Source organism: Equus quagga, chromosome 16 (genome assembly GCF_021613505.1).
Source record: "Equus quagga isolate Etosha38 chromosome 16, UCLA_HA_Equagga_1.0, whole genome shotgun sequence".
In the NCBI taxonomy this organism is placed as follows: domain Eukaryota; kingdom Metazoa; phylum Chordata; class Mammalia; order Perissodactyla; family Equidae; genus Equus; species Equus quagga.
Window position 1 is genome coordinate 17,516,280 of NC_060282.1, and position 13,653 is coordinate 17,529,932.

Consider the following 13,653-nt stretch of genomic DNA (forward strand, 5'->3'; position numbering starts at 1 on the left):
AATGCCTAGTGTGAATAGTGTTTCCATGAACTATTAATGCCTAAAACACTGCCATTTGGAATCAACTATGCCCAAGGCAGTTCAGAGTTAAATCTTGATTTTTTTTACATTGAAAAATGTATATCTAAAGCTGTTGCAGTAAGAATTTTAATGAGATTTTGTTACACCTATTACAGTTTCCTACAGCATGAATGATTCATCGTGTGTACACTAGGTGTGAAGAGAATAAAACTTTAAAATTTTCTAAACTATAGCTTTTCTTATAAGGTTTTTTCCTTTGCTCTAAACTATATAGCTTTTCTTATAAGGTTTTTTCCTTTGCTCTAAACTAAACTCATACTCCGATGGTTGCAAACCTACAAATATCTTCTTTGGAGAGGCATTATTTTTAAAATCATCTGTAAATAATATTTTCATACTAGCCAAGACTATGAGCCTTCCATTCAGTGTATCTTTCAGAGAAACTGAAACCTGCTTTTCAAATAGTTCTGATAGATGCAGAGGGTTTGGGGAACGATGGTGGGCCCCTGAATTAGGAGTTTAGGGATAGACATTTTTATCCCTTGAAAGTCAACCTCTTGGGGCTGCTGGATTTTGTGAGCGGTTTAGGATTTTTACGTATTTCTTTTTTGAATCCTCAGAGCCAGTCTTACTCCCTCTCAGAAGGCAGTCAACAGTTGGCCAAAGGGGACACCCAACCCTCGGCAGTCTTGCAGCCTCTCAGCCACCCATCAGGGCATGGACAGCCAGAGGCCCAACAGCCTGTAAGCACTTTATTTTCCCTCCAAATCCTAAGTACGGCCGGGCTTTCTCATGGGCCCAGCATTCCTTGCCAATGACTTGTCAAGTTGGCTCCTCCACGATCCTCCAGTCAGAAAATATCATCAGGCATCATCTCCAAACAGAGAAGTGTCTCGCTGGAAAATGTTTGTTACAGTATTTGCAGCTAAGGAGAAAATGTAACCTAGAAGCTCAGCTTACAGTTGCAACAGTATCCCCTTCACAGAGCCCTAGAGTAGAGGGCATGATGCTAAAATGTGCCACTATGACATTTTAGAAAATACTAATGGAATTTAACATGTGCGCAAAGAATGAATATGTTCAAAGACTGTGCTTCGAAATAAGTAAATGCAAAACCTTTTTAAAGGACAAAAAATGGTCCCAGTAATGACTTAAAGTATTTGCATTAGAAAATGACTTGAATATGTAAAAACTTAAAACTACAATGTCTGCAGTTTTAAACCAGCTTCACAACCAAAACAAATTTACAAATACGTTATGATGTGCAAAAGTATGTTACTGATTTAGTGTAATCGACCATGCTAGTTTGCTGAGATTAAGTGGCCGAACTCAATGTAAAAATGGTCCTGATTGCGATAATGTGGTTTCTTTTGAGTTGCAGCATATCTACACTATGAGGTGATGTGTGACTTTTAGATTCTCCTATCACGTTTGTCTATCCAAATTACCGAGAAACTTTTGTTTGTAAGATTCTCTATAATACAGTTGGAACTTCTCTTGGCTAAGATGCATGATTTTGATATCAAATCTCCCTCTGTTCACTGTTCTTTTATCATTAGCCTGCAACAATTAAAGTACAGCTATTTGGCATATACACAATCATAAATAGAAACACAAATGCAGGCATTGAAATCACGTGCTAGCCCTTGGTCATCCTGTTGGTCCAATATGCTTTTTATTAGTTTTTAAGTTATTAGCATTAAGTACACTATTTAAAAAGCTTACTAGGAAAGTTTTGCATCCCCAAGAACATGTCCACAGACCAAGGTCCACAGATAACTGTTTGACAAACATTGCTCTAAAGCCAATAGAATATTGGCCAAGAAAGTGCACTTTCCAAGGTACCGTGACATGCAATTCTAGCCAATTCTGAAAACTGAAAATTGCTTTTTTCCTTTGTGCTTTCTTCCAATCCTTTTGCCGTCGTTAATGAGTTTTTTGAACTGAAGGCACAGTGTTTGCGACTAACCTATTCAGAGCAGGAATAACTGATACTGAGTTATTATCGTTTGCTAAATCACACAGTGTTCAAAGAGTTTGCTTAGCCTGGAGGACATGTCCTTGGGCTCAATGAGTTTGTGCATAGACAGAAAAATAAGATCCACAGAAAAACCTGCTTAGGTTTAGTCAGACGACTCTTCTATTCTATTGTATGAGTTGTTTTCAAGAGAATCACCATCTAAAGGAAAACAGGGTATTGAGATAAACAGAGAGATGACTTTGCTATAAGAGTGTGTCTGGTGGGTACGGGCAGATTAATAGAAAAGGAGCGAGATTTAGGGGAGCCTTGGTTGAAATAATCACAACTCAAGAGGACCAATGCTTTCTGGAAAATTATTTTCAAGGCTAACGAACAGGCACTAGAAAGGGCTACCGCCTTGCTATTCAAAGCATGGACCCTGGACTAGAAGCAGCTTCCACGCTGCCTGGGTGCCAGCTAGCAATGCAGAACCCCGGGCCCCCCCAGGCCTACTGAGTCAGATCTGCATTTTAACAACACCCTCGAGTGAATCTTGTGCATTCAAGTCTGAGAAGCACTGGACTGGGGAACAAGTTCTCAAACTTGGCTGCACGTGGAAATCACCTCGGGAGTTCTAAAAACCACTGATGCCTGAGTCCCACCCCCAGAGAGTCTGAACTAATTGGTCTGTGGTTGGCCGGGGCATTGAGGGTTGTAAATGCTCCCCAGGTGATGCTAATGTGCGGCAGAGTTTGAGAAACGCTGAACTGGAGCATACCACTGTCCTTACGAGAACAGATCAGCACACTGCTGATGAAAGCAGGTGTCACTGTGAGTGCCCGTAAGTGAAGAGCAACTCGTGAATGTGGGAGCATCTGCTCAGCGATCTGCCACGGTGTTTGTGAACATGCCACGTTTACAACTTGCTTGTGCCAATATTGAGCCAACATAAATATTGTCTAAAATGGAAGCCAGTTTGGGTTGTGTAGCAGGTGGACACCAGGTGAGCTCAAGTAAAGGTGGATTGGGAACACCTGGGAGCTGCACAACAGGTGGGGAGTAGGTCCAGATTCCTGAGAAGAGAAGGGAGGCTCTGGAGGCAGATAAAAATGTGACTGGGAGTTTGGGATACAAGTGAGTATGGTTTGAAGCTATAGTGTGCATTGACCTGTAATTCCAAACCGCAAAGAATCATAGGGAACCCTGCACAGAAACCAGCCTCGACCACGCAGTCATACCTCTCCCATCAGGAAATCTTTGATCCCAGAAAGTGAATCCTCCAGAACATCACCGTGAGTATAAGAGGAAACAAAAAGGGGCTCTGGTATCAAGACAGCATGCACCAAAGATACCTTCTTTATTCGAAGACAAGTCTCCCATGCGACGTCTAGCTTACATTTTAGACACAATTAGACAATCTTGGCTTTCTTGTCTATAGCAGATAAAAAGCAATCATTTTAAAGAGGTGGAAAAAAGGCTGCCAAGGACAAATACACAGACAGAAGGAAGAACGTGCAAACTGAAAAACTGACACAGGAACTCTGAAGCTGTAGGGACCTGGGGCCACTTGTTGTAGGGGGTGGAATCCGGGGCATCCTAGGGCACGCTGGCATGTCTGCTCTACCACACAATGACAAGAACCAAAACCGCCCGTAATGCTGGGCATACCTGGAGATTTAAAGGGGGCCCTCCGAAATGATGATAATAACTGATGTTTTTCAAGTGCTTGCCAGCCTGTGAGGTGTTCTGAGGACATGGGCTGTGGTCCATCAAGTTTGAGTCTTTCATTCTACCCAGCAGACCATGTACATGTTGTATCATGTAGTCCTCACAATGATTCTGTGAGGGAGATGCCACCATGATGATTCCCCTTTTAAATATGGGGCAAGTGAAGCAAGACGGGGTTAGGTAATTTGTCCAAGGTTGTTCCTCTAGTAAGAGGTGGAGCATGGGTTTGGACTCATGTACAAGTTCTTCACACTACGCCTTGGACTCCATAAAGGCTCATATACCAACCAGAAGCTGACCCAGTGGGACTTCTAAAACTATTGAAGTGGGTCATCCCCTCATCATCTCCTCTTTACCCCCATCCCTGAGCTCCCTCCATCTCCCTCTACCCATCCCATCAAGCTGGATCACATGCTCTTCCTTAGTGCTTCCGTTATACTCTGTGGGTAACACCATCACTCTTCTCCCATGTGGCTTTAGAACTGTTGATACACCTGCCCCACACTGGACTGATGGCTCCCTGGGGGTAGGACTGCGTCTTGTTCATCTTTGCATCCCCATTACTAACACAGTACCTAGCACATACAAATGTTCAGTAGAAGTTTGATGGAGTCACCCATTTACTACATTCTCTAAATGAGCCTTAAACCAATGTTCTGCTCAGTTGGAGCCCATATCCTACGTCCAGTCACAACCCCAGACCAATGAGTGAGTGAGGTTCTGGCATCTGTATTTTCAAAAACTCCCCAAGTGAGTCTAAGATATTCAAAGTTGAGAACCATGCATCTAAATTCATGCATTCTTCTGGTGCAATGGTTCCCAAAGCTGGTCCCAGATCGGCATTATTGGATAACCTAGGATCTCGTTAGGAATGCAAATTCTCAGGCCCCAGATCTGCTAATCAGAACCTCTGGGGGTAGGCCCAGCAATGTATAGCCAAACAAGCCCTCCAGGTGGTTCTGACGTTTGCTCAAGTTTGAGAAGCAATGTTGAAGCCAAAAGCCTTTCACGGGCCGAGGTTAGAGCTGTGCCCCAGCTTTGGCTATGAACCACTCCCGCCATGCAGCCTGCAGAGCCGGCCTGAGATTGGCATTTAAAGCCTACTTAGCTCCACACCCTCCTCCCCGGGCCTCTCACACCACTCCCCACCCAGAAAACTGCCCTATTCTGCCCTGTCCTCCACCCCACCCCAGGCTGTGCTCTCTCCCACATCTCATCCCAGAACCACAGAGTGAAAAGGCCACTGAGGAGAGGCCCTCTGCCAGCACAGAGGAAGGGGCCACTCTCCTTCCTTTTGGTCGGTTCAACATATTCTTTCACAGAAACTACCATGAGCCAGGTACTCTTTGAGGCTCTGTAGACAAAAGGAGGAATAAGATAAAAGACCACAGTCCATGCCCTCAAAATAGCCCACATTCTAGCGAGGGAGGCAAATGAATAAATAATTATAATGATGTGTGATGATGCACTAATAGAAATGTGTCCACTGGAACAAAGTTCAAAAATTGGACAGACAAGGAAGCCATCAGACAAAGAGAAGAGGATTCTTAAAGTGGAGAAGGGCATTCCTTGCAATGTAGGAGCATATGCAAAGAGGCCCAAGAATGCCTGTGCTCCGGCTAGAGCTCCAGTCTCGCCAAAGCACTGAGTACATCGTCCAGCAATCGCCTATGTAGCTGCCATCCTCTGCCCCGAGGCTAGGAGCTTCTGCAGGGCAGACACTGTGGCTTACTCTTGGCTGTGTCTCTGTGGCTTGACACATAGCAGGTGCTCCATACATATTTTTGATAGAAAGATAAATGAACAGGGAGCAGTGACAGGAGACAAACTAGACAGGTGCACAGGATGAGACCCAAAGGCCCTTGTGTGCTCTGCGAAGTGTATTGGTTTCCTGGGGCTGCTGTGCAAAGTACCACAAACTGCATGGCTTAAAATAATGAGAATTTATTCTCTCAAAGTTCTGGAGTCCATGAGTTTGAAATCAAGGTGTTAGCAAAGCCACATTCCCTCTGAAGTCTCTAGGGAACAATCTTTTCCTGCCTCTTTCAGCTTCTGGTGGCCCAGGCATGGCATTCCTTGACTCGTGGCAGGATAACCCCAATCTCTGCCTCTATCTTCACGTGGCCTTCTGCTCTGTGTGTGTCCCTGTTTTCTCTTCTTTTTATAATGGACCCCAGTCCTTGGATTTAGGACCCACTCTAAACTCAGGAAGATCTCATCTTGAGATCCTCAACTAATTACATCTGTAAAGACTCTATTTCCAAATAAAGTCAGATTCAGAGGTTCTGATTAGATGTGAATTTTGAGGGGACACTGTTCAACCCATTACATCAAGGAAATTGGATCTTATTGCCTTACGCCAGTAATGGTTTTTCACCTTTGCACATCAGATTCCTTTGGAAGCCTTGTTTAAACAGAGAGCTGGGCCTTCCTCCCAGAGGGTCTGATTCAGTTGACGCTCTATGGTGGGGACCGAGAATTTGCATTTCTTACATGTTTCCTGGTGATGCTGATGCTGCTGGTCCAGGGACCACACTTTGGGAATCAGTACCTTAGGCCGTAGAGAAGCCCTAATCGATCTCAGATGAGGGAGTGACAAGGTGAGAGCTGCACTGTGGATACATCTTGCTGGAAGCTGGTGGAGAGAGGTTTGGAGAGAGACACGACCAAAGGCAAGTAAAGCACTTGAGAGGCAGCGGTCCTGGAGAAAGTGACCAGCACCTGCCCCCAATTAAGACAGTGACAATGGAATTGAAGAGACGAGGACAGACTGGAGGGTCAAATCCATATAACTTGCTAACTGACTGGACATGGGAGGGGAGGGAAACAGAAGACGACTGAGTGACTTCCAGGTACCCGGCTTATGTACCCAGGTGGATGGTGGTACACCTTGGGGATAAGGCAAGGTGGAGGTTTGCAAGGTGAGAGGATGAGTTTGGTTTTGGGATCTACTGAGGTTGAGGTATCCGTGGTACACCTGGGTATAATGCCTAGCAGGTAGCTGGATCTGAAACTCAAGAGAGATATCTGGGCTTAAGGTAATCGGAAAGGCATGGATTCATAGTTGTTTGGTTTGTTTTTAAGCTAGCATGTGTGTGGTTATGAGAAGCAGATAACCGGGCTAACAGTGGCTTGAATAACAAAGGCATTTAATTGTTAACCCTAACAGGACGTCTAGAAGGAAGGGATTCCAGTGTTTGTTCAGCAATTCAGTCATGTCATTAAGGACCTAGGCTATGTCTGCCATTCCATTCTGCCACCCTTGATGTCCTGGCAACGTCTCCCCTCATGGGTGCAAGATAATGGTCATTGTTCAAGTTAATGATCTCACTTGATAGGGTCATGAGCAGGAAGGAAAGAGACAGGGAAAAAGTGCCTTTCTTCTCCTGTACCACTCCCCCATCAGTGAGGAAACATTTTTGGAAAGCCCCCAAGTGGTCATCCCTTCCCCTCTCATTGGCCAGAATTGGTCAAAAGCCCATCCCTTGACCCATCACTGGCAAAGGGGAAGAGGATAGTGAGCAATTATGACTCATCCCTGGGGCTGGGGAAATCTTATCAGCTAGTGCTCTCTCTCCCACTCTCTTCTCCTTTCTCTGTGTTGGCCTCATTCTCTCCTACTGAAAATGAATTTTTTCTTTTCAACAATATGGGAGGCAAAAGGAGTCGTGAGAGGGAGGCATGGCCACAGATAGTTCCTGCACCACAAAGGGTTCCATGACCTCATATAGCTCCAGATTAACCATCTCAAGGAAAAAGAGCTTCTTTCTCTAAGCATCTATATGTAAAATGTCAGGGAAAAATTCTAATTGGCTTGGATCAGGTACCTATTCTTGGACTATCACTCGGGCCAAGGTTGGCCTTACCCATCCTTCGGGGTGGTGAACATTGCTTTATCATTATTGTATTCTTGTAACTATTATTTTTATTAATATTACTACTACTGTTGCTGCTATTGGATGGATTGAAATAGAAAGAAAATGAAGACTTGAAGATAAGGTAGAAAGGCAGTAAAATGATTCACCCTTCCTGTGATGGGGGTCTGGATGCTTGTGGTAGGAATGAAAAGGAAGATAAAAATGTTAAAAATAATTTTAAGGAAATAAGTAATAGGTTTGGATCCAAAGCATATTTAAACTTGCCTATCAAGGAAAAGAATAACATTCATTGTCTTGATTCTGACTGAGACAGAAATTTGCCCAAAGCAAATCCAGCTATTTCACCTTGTTTCCTTTTTAGCAAATCAGAACTTGTTCACATGCTGTTGGTTATGACCTTTACACAGCATCTCTTGATGCTGTAAGGGCCCAGCTCAGCCCCCAATATTTTTTCTTTTCAATTTCATCTGCCCGCTTAGTATTGACTCTTAACCATCCCAGAGTACACTAGCTTCTTTTTTTACCTTCAAGCAACGAATCCCATGTTTATAGTCTCATGGAACTGGCAAAAAAAAAAAAAAATAATAATAACCCAAAAAACTAGCCTTTAGCAATAGAAGAAAGAAATGGATAATTCTTTTCTAATGAGAAAAGTGCTTCATTTTTCATAACTCTTGAAGGCATATTTCTTTCACGGTTGAGAAATAGCCATCATCTCCCTACAACCACCTCATTCTCCAGGTTTACTTTTATTGATGCAACACAGCAGTAATTGAATATCTGGAGGCTTAGCACTCTTCAGAGGGCTCAAACTCCCAAAACAATCTGGGGACAACTTCAAAGCAGACAGTCATTTTCCCCAGGACACAAAATCTTGTTTCCAGACAATGCATGTTAGTCTGCCTCTAGTAGAACAGTACAAAAGGGCCCTATGAATGAGTCAACTGAGGCTGCCAGTTGAGGCTCCTGCCAGTTGAGGCTGTGAGCCTATAATTGTGACGGACACAATGAAGCAGGGGGCAATGACAGGCTTCTCACTTTGGACCGACTTTAACTCAAACTCTTCCTCCTGGTTACCTGATCCCAGGATTCAGCTTTCAGATCTGGTATCTGGGTTACTTTGAAATAAAATTAAAGAAAAAATGACACCATGGTCCACTTTTAATCTTCCCTTTTTTGTAACCACAGTAATTCGTTCTTTGTGACTGGGGACCTGACTTCATAGTCCGTACCTATGTGCCATTTACCACCAGAAGCTCAACCTTTTCAACACCTTTTAAAGTAACGTGTTGACAGAATTGTTACAACCATTAGGCCTGAGTTGTAGACCTTAACACATTAGATCTTGGCACCATTGACATTTGAGGCCAGATAATTCTTCATTGTGGGGAGCTGTTCTGTACTTTCTAGGATGTTTAGCAGAATCCCTGACCTCTGCATCTAAATATCAGTAGTGTTCCCCTATTTGTGACAACCAAAAATTTCTCTAGACATTGCCAACTGTCCCCAGGGAGGCAAAATCACTCCTGGTTGGTTGAGAACCTCTTCACTAGACAGAGACCTTAGATGGGAAAGCAAGGCTATGGGGCAGGAGATGTTCCCATATTGTCTTTTTCTGGCTGAATTTCCACCAGCAACCATGCATTCCTGGCCCTCTGGTCCAGGCATTACCTTATACTGATTGCTTCTCTTATCACAGGGTAAAAGCCAACTCAACTTGAAGATTGACCCTTGTCCTCCTGTTGGTAACAACAGCAGCTGAGAGGCTGTAGTTTCCCCCAAAAAGGCTGTGAGCCCATTAGTGACTTCTGATGGCCAGGGTGAGAAGGGCTTCTTTGCAGAAACACCCAGTAAAGAGGCTGCTGAGCTTTTGGTTTTCCTACCTAGATGAGCAGTGCTCACCTGGAATGACATTGACTGAAATAATCATGAGTCCATTTGCTCACCTCTCCTCTGTTTGGGTGTGGCTCCCAAAAGGGCTGCCGCATTCATTCTCTCTACACCAGAGCTCAGTGTATGGCAGGCTAGTCACATTGTTTGCACTTCTGAGTATTTTGTGAGCACCTTCAGGAACAATGGTGCCCACCAATTTAGGGAACTAGATGTTGAAGAGTCTTAAGGTCATGACATCGAACCTGCAGTGGGTTCACTTACTCGTTGTGCAGCAAGCCAATCTCTGACATTGAGTGTAGTGGAAGAAAGTAGGACTTTATTATTGCAAAGTGCTGAGCAAGGAGAATGGGAAGCTAATGCTGAAATCCCAACCCCCCCCAAAAAGCTACAAGCAAGAGTTTTTATTTGGGATTTTAGGTAGGGTAGGGGGAGTATGCAGCCTTGCTGGCCGGTGTTTTCCCACCAGCCTGCATTTGGCCTTAAGAGGCTGCTTGCAGAGAGAGGGGAGTACTAAGACAGGATGATTGCAAGTGGACATCCTTGGCTGTCTTGCCTTCGTGATTCGTGGTAGATTCTGAGATCAGGGAGCTGAGAAGTTGAGGTCTGGGAAGCCTCATCTTTCTGACATCCTCTAGACAACAGTTTCCCCATGGTAGAGTTCAAGGACACGTGATTAGCTAAAACTGTAATGTGAGCCCAGCAGCAGGCCACCTGGGCTTCAACAATTTGTAACTTCCATTTGGTTGTAAAGCTCAGGGAGTCAAAGGTTGAAGAGACAGATATTTACATTTGAGTGTAACTAAAGAAGCAGGGAACAGGGATGAATGTTTTTGGTTTTAACCCCATATGTGCTGGGTTCAATGTAGGGGAACCGATATCAGGGCTGACGTTAACTAAGAGCCAGTAACAGTCAGATCTCCTTAAGGTGAGGTCCCAACCTGGTAGTTACCTTTGATAGGCAAATATCACATCGACATGTATAACCCAAAGAGCACAGCCTAAGAAAGCTTGTTTTTCTGGAAAATGACCTAATTATAACAGTCTTCATTAAAAGGTATTCTTAAAACGGCAACAGACAGTCCCAAATTTAGGAGGAAGGTCATTTTTTTTTTCTTATTATTCTCCTCAAAGCCCCCCAGTACATAGCTGTATATTCTAGTTGTAGGTCCTTCTGGTTGTAGCATGTGGGATGCCACCTCAGCATAGCTTGATGAGCGGTGCCATGTCTGTGCCCAGGATCCGAACCAGCAAAACCCTGGGCCACCAAAGCAGAACGTGCAATTTAACCACTCGGCCACGGGGCCGGCCCCAGGGGGTCATTTTTTTAATCTAAAAAGTTTCACTCATTTTTCAGAACACACAGCATATATAAGTAAATCATATTGAGAGCTGATCCAAGTGGATGTTTTTTCTATTTTCAGCCTTATTTGCCAAATAATACAAATATTCTTACCCATTTAGAGTGATGGCCAAATACTTAATTGCCATATATGTCACTTTAAAACTGCATCTCTGAAAGGATGGATCAGTAGGAACAGCTCTGTGCATTGTCAGCACCTTTCTATAGTTGAGCAGAACTCAGGCTTCCTAACACACTTGACTAGCTATCTGGTCTACCTCCTTGATTAACAGACTAAAAGAGCTTCAAGTGGGAGGAGGATCTAAGAACAGAAGGATCAGCTTTGCTATTAGTCAGTGTGACCATGGAGAATCCTAATTAAAATGGGAGAATACCTAGAGTACATGGCGAAATATCAAATATTCTTGTGACATTGAAACTGTGCTTAAATATACCCAAAAGAGTACACTGCAATACATATATTTTCTAATCAGTAGTTTTACTTTTTGCTTGAACAAGCATTTAAGTGGATTTTGATTTAAAACCAAAAAAAGCAAGACTTTTTGTCAAATTTATTGATCTAAGGAAACCATGCCCAAGAAACAATCAACTTAATGAAACAATATACCACTAATTGCCCAAGATTTACGTTTAAAGATGTGAATGGCCCCTCTGTTGTGTTTCAAATTGCCCATCAATGAAACATGTCTGTGGAAATGTCACCAGGATATTTTCTAGCTCTGAATTTATGAACTTTAAGAGTATAATATTTTGCATTCATACTAACTGGTTCCAAAGCACAAATGAGTAACCAGTTCGAGGTAAAAGAACATTGCCCTGAGAGAAAGGAGTCCAGGTTTTTCCATAAGCAAGTAAGTTACTCTGGGCAGATGGCTTAACAACCAGGCCCCAGGTTATCTGTAAAGTGAGGGGACTGGATACATTCAGGGTTTCCCAAACTTCAGACTTAAGTACGAACTTTGTGAATGTTGCCAGATATATGGGTCACCTGTTCTAATGGTCTATTAACCACTTTCTTTAAGTCCACTCATCTTTTTGACACAAATAAATTTATCTTAAAAAGAAATTCTGTTAATACCATAAATGAGAAACCAACATCAGTTGACATAAATGGAGATAACTAAAAGAAAGCAAAAAGATTTTATCAAACTCTAACTAAATACTATTGCCAGCTGGAGGCTCAGATATTGAGATATTCTGGTTTTTGATAAAAAGTCCTATTTGCGTGAAATAGGGAAGAGGTTGGCAAAGTAACTTTCCGAGGCTTTGTGGGCCACTCAACCTCTGTTGCAACTACTCAATTCTGCCATTGTAGTGTGAAAGCAGCCATTGACCAAATGTGTATGAGTGGGTTGGCTAGGTTTCAATGAAACTTTATTTATAAAAAGAGGTGATGGGCTGGGTTTGGCTCACCCAAAGTCTGTAGTTTGCCAATCCTTGAGTTGGAAGAGTGGGAAAGACATACTATCACCAAGAAAAGACTGACTCAATCAGAACTGAGAGAGAATTTAAAAAGAAATTCCTTTCCCAGTAGGAAGTTTAATGGGCTTTAATACCTTCAGTTTTCATGTCGCCCATTTTTAAAAACCCTGGGTTGAATTTCTACCCTAAGAATCTATGATAAATCTCTTCCCTCTATCTTTTGCTCCTTGGATAAAGTCTAGGATTTCTTATTTGTATAAACCCTCAGTACGTTTTTAAGTTGTCTTTCTCGTTTGTCAGAATGCCAACGGGAAAGTTTCTAATTTTTGTCTGACCAATGATTCTCAACTCTGGCTGCACATTAGAATTATCTGGAGAGTTTTAAAAATACGTGTAACTAGTATATACCTATATCTCAGAGATTCTGATTTCATAGGACCAGGATGGGACTCAGTCATTTGTGTATTTTAAAACATCTCCAATGATTCTGAGGCGCATCCAGGGTTGAAAAGCTACTAATCTATGTTTTGCCCAGGTTATCTTCCTCAGAGTCTTCCCTCATAGGTCTTATTTCTAAGAGCCCCAAACTCAATTCAGCTCAGGCTGTTCCATGCCTGAAAGTCTTAGGTCTTTACTTTCATGAAAATGCCTCCTGGCTGCAGAGAAGAGTTACTCCATCAATGCAAATGAGCTTCATTAATACGTAAATATTTACCAAATTCCTGTCATGTGCCTGGCACTGTGATACGTGCTGGGGATATGACAATGAATATGACATGGTTCTTGACCCCAAGAGGTTTAGAGTCTAGGGAGAAAGATAGACTAGTGAATAAGTATAGTAATATATCTTAAGGGGATCTGATAGAAGTCTCTAGAGTGGAATATTAGCACAAAGGAGAAAGTGGTGCGCTACAAAATGTCTCACAACCACCCTCTGGGAGAAAACAAAACCCGGTTTGTGGCATTTTCCAATTTCCATGGTATAAATACTTCCACTATGGCTGATTTCAAGCATGATTACCAGCATGATCCCACTGAACACAGAGTTGGGAAAAGTTACACACAATTGGTTCTTGCAAGCTTGCAAAGTCAGCTCCAGCTAGCGTGACCAACCGTCCTGCTTTACCTGGAACTGTGTCAGTTTTAGCACTGAAAGTCTCACATCTTAGGAAACCCTCAGTCTTGGGCATTCAAGTAGTTCTTTGCCTTGGCTCCAGCACGCCACTGGCAGAAAGTCCTCAATTCTTTCCAAGAGGGCCAGAAAGTTCCAGAGATGAGATGAGGCTTGCCAGTGGGATCAATGGTGGGCAATCAGGTGTTTAAAAGATGGAGGGGCATGAAGCCCTGTGCTATCCATCTTCTTGGGCCCACAGAGGACTCGGGTGGTCCAG

At 43.1% G+C, this 13,653-nt stretch overlaps 1 protein-coding gene across 1 annotated transcript in view; it reads left to right on the forward strand.

Moving 5' to 3' along the window:
• The window catches only part of ANXA13 (annexin A13), a 52,269-nt gene that overhangs the window by 537 nt on the left and 38,079 nt on the right, over positions 1-13,653 (forward strand). The window contains exon 2 of the mRNA XM_046642555.1: positions 642-764. Within this exon, the coding sequence (XP_046498511.1) occupies positions 642-764 (123 nt within the window). The remainder of the gene's footprint in view (positions 1-641; positions 765-13,653) is intronic.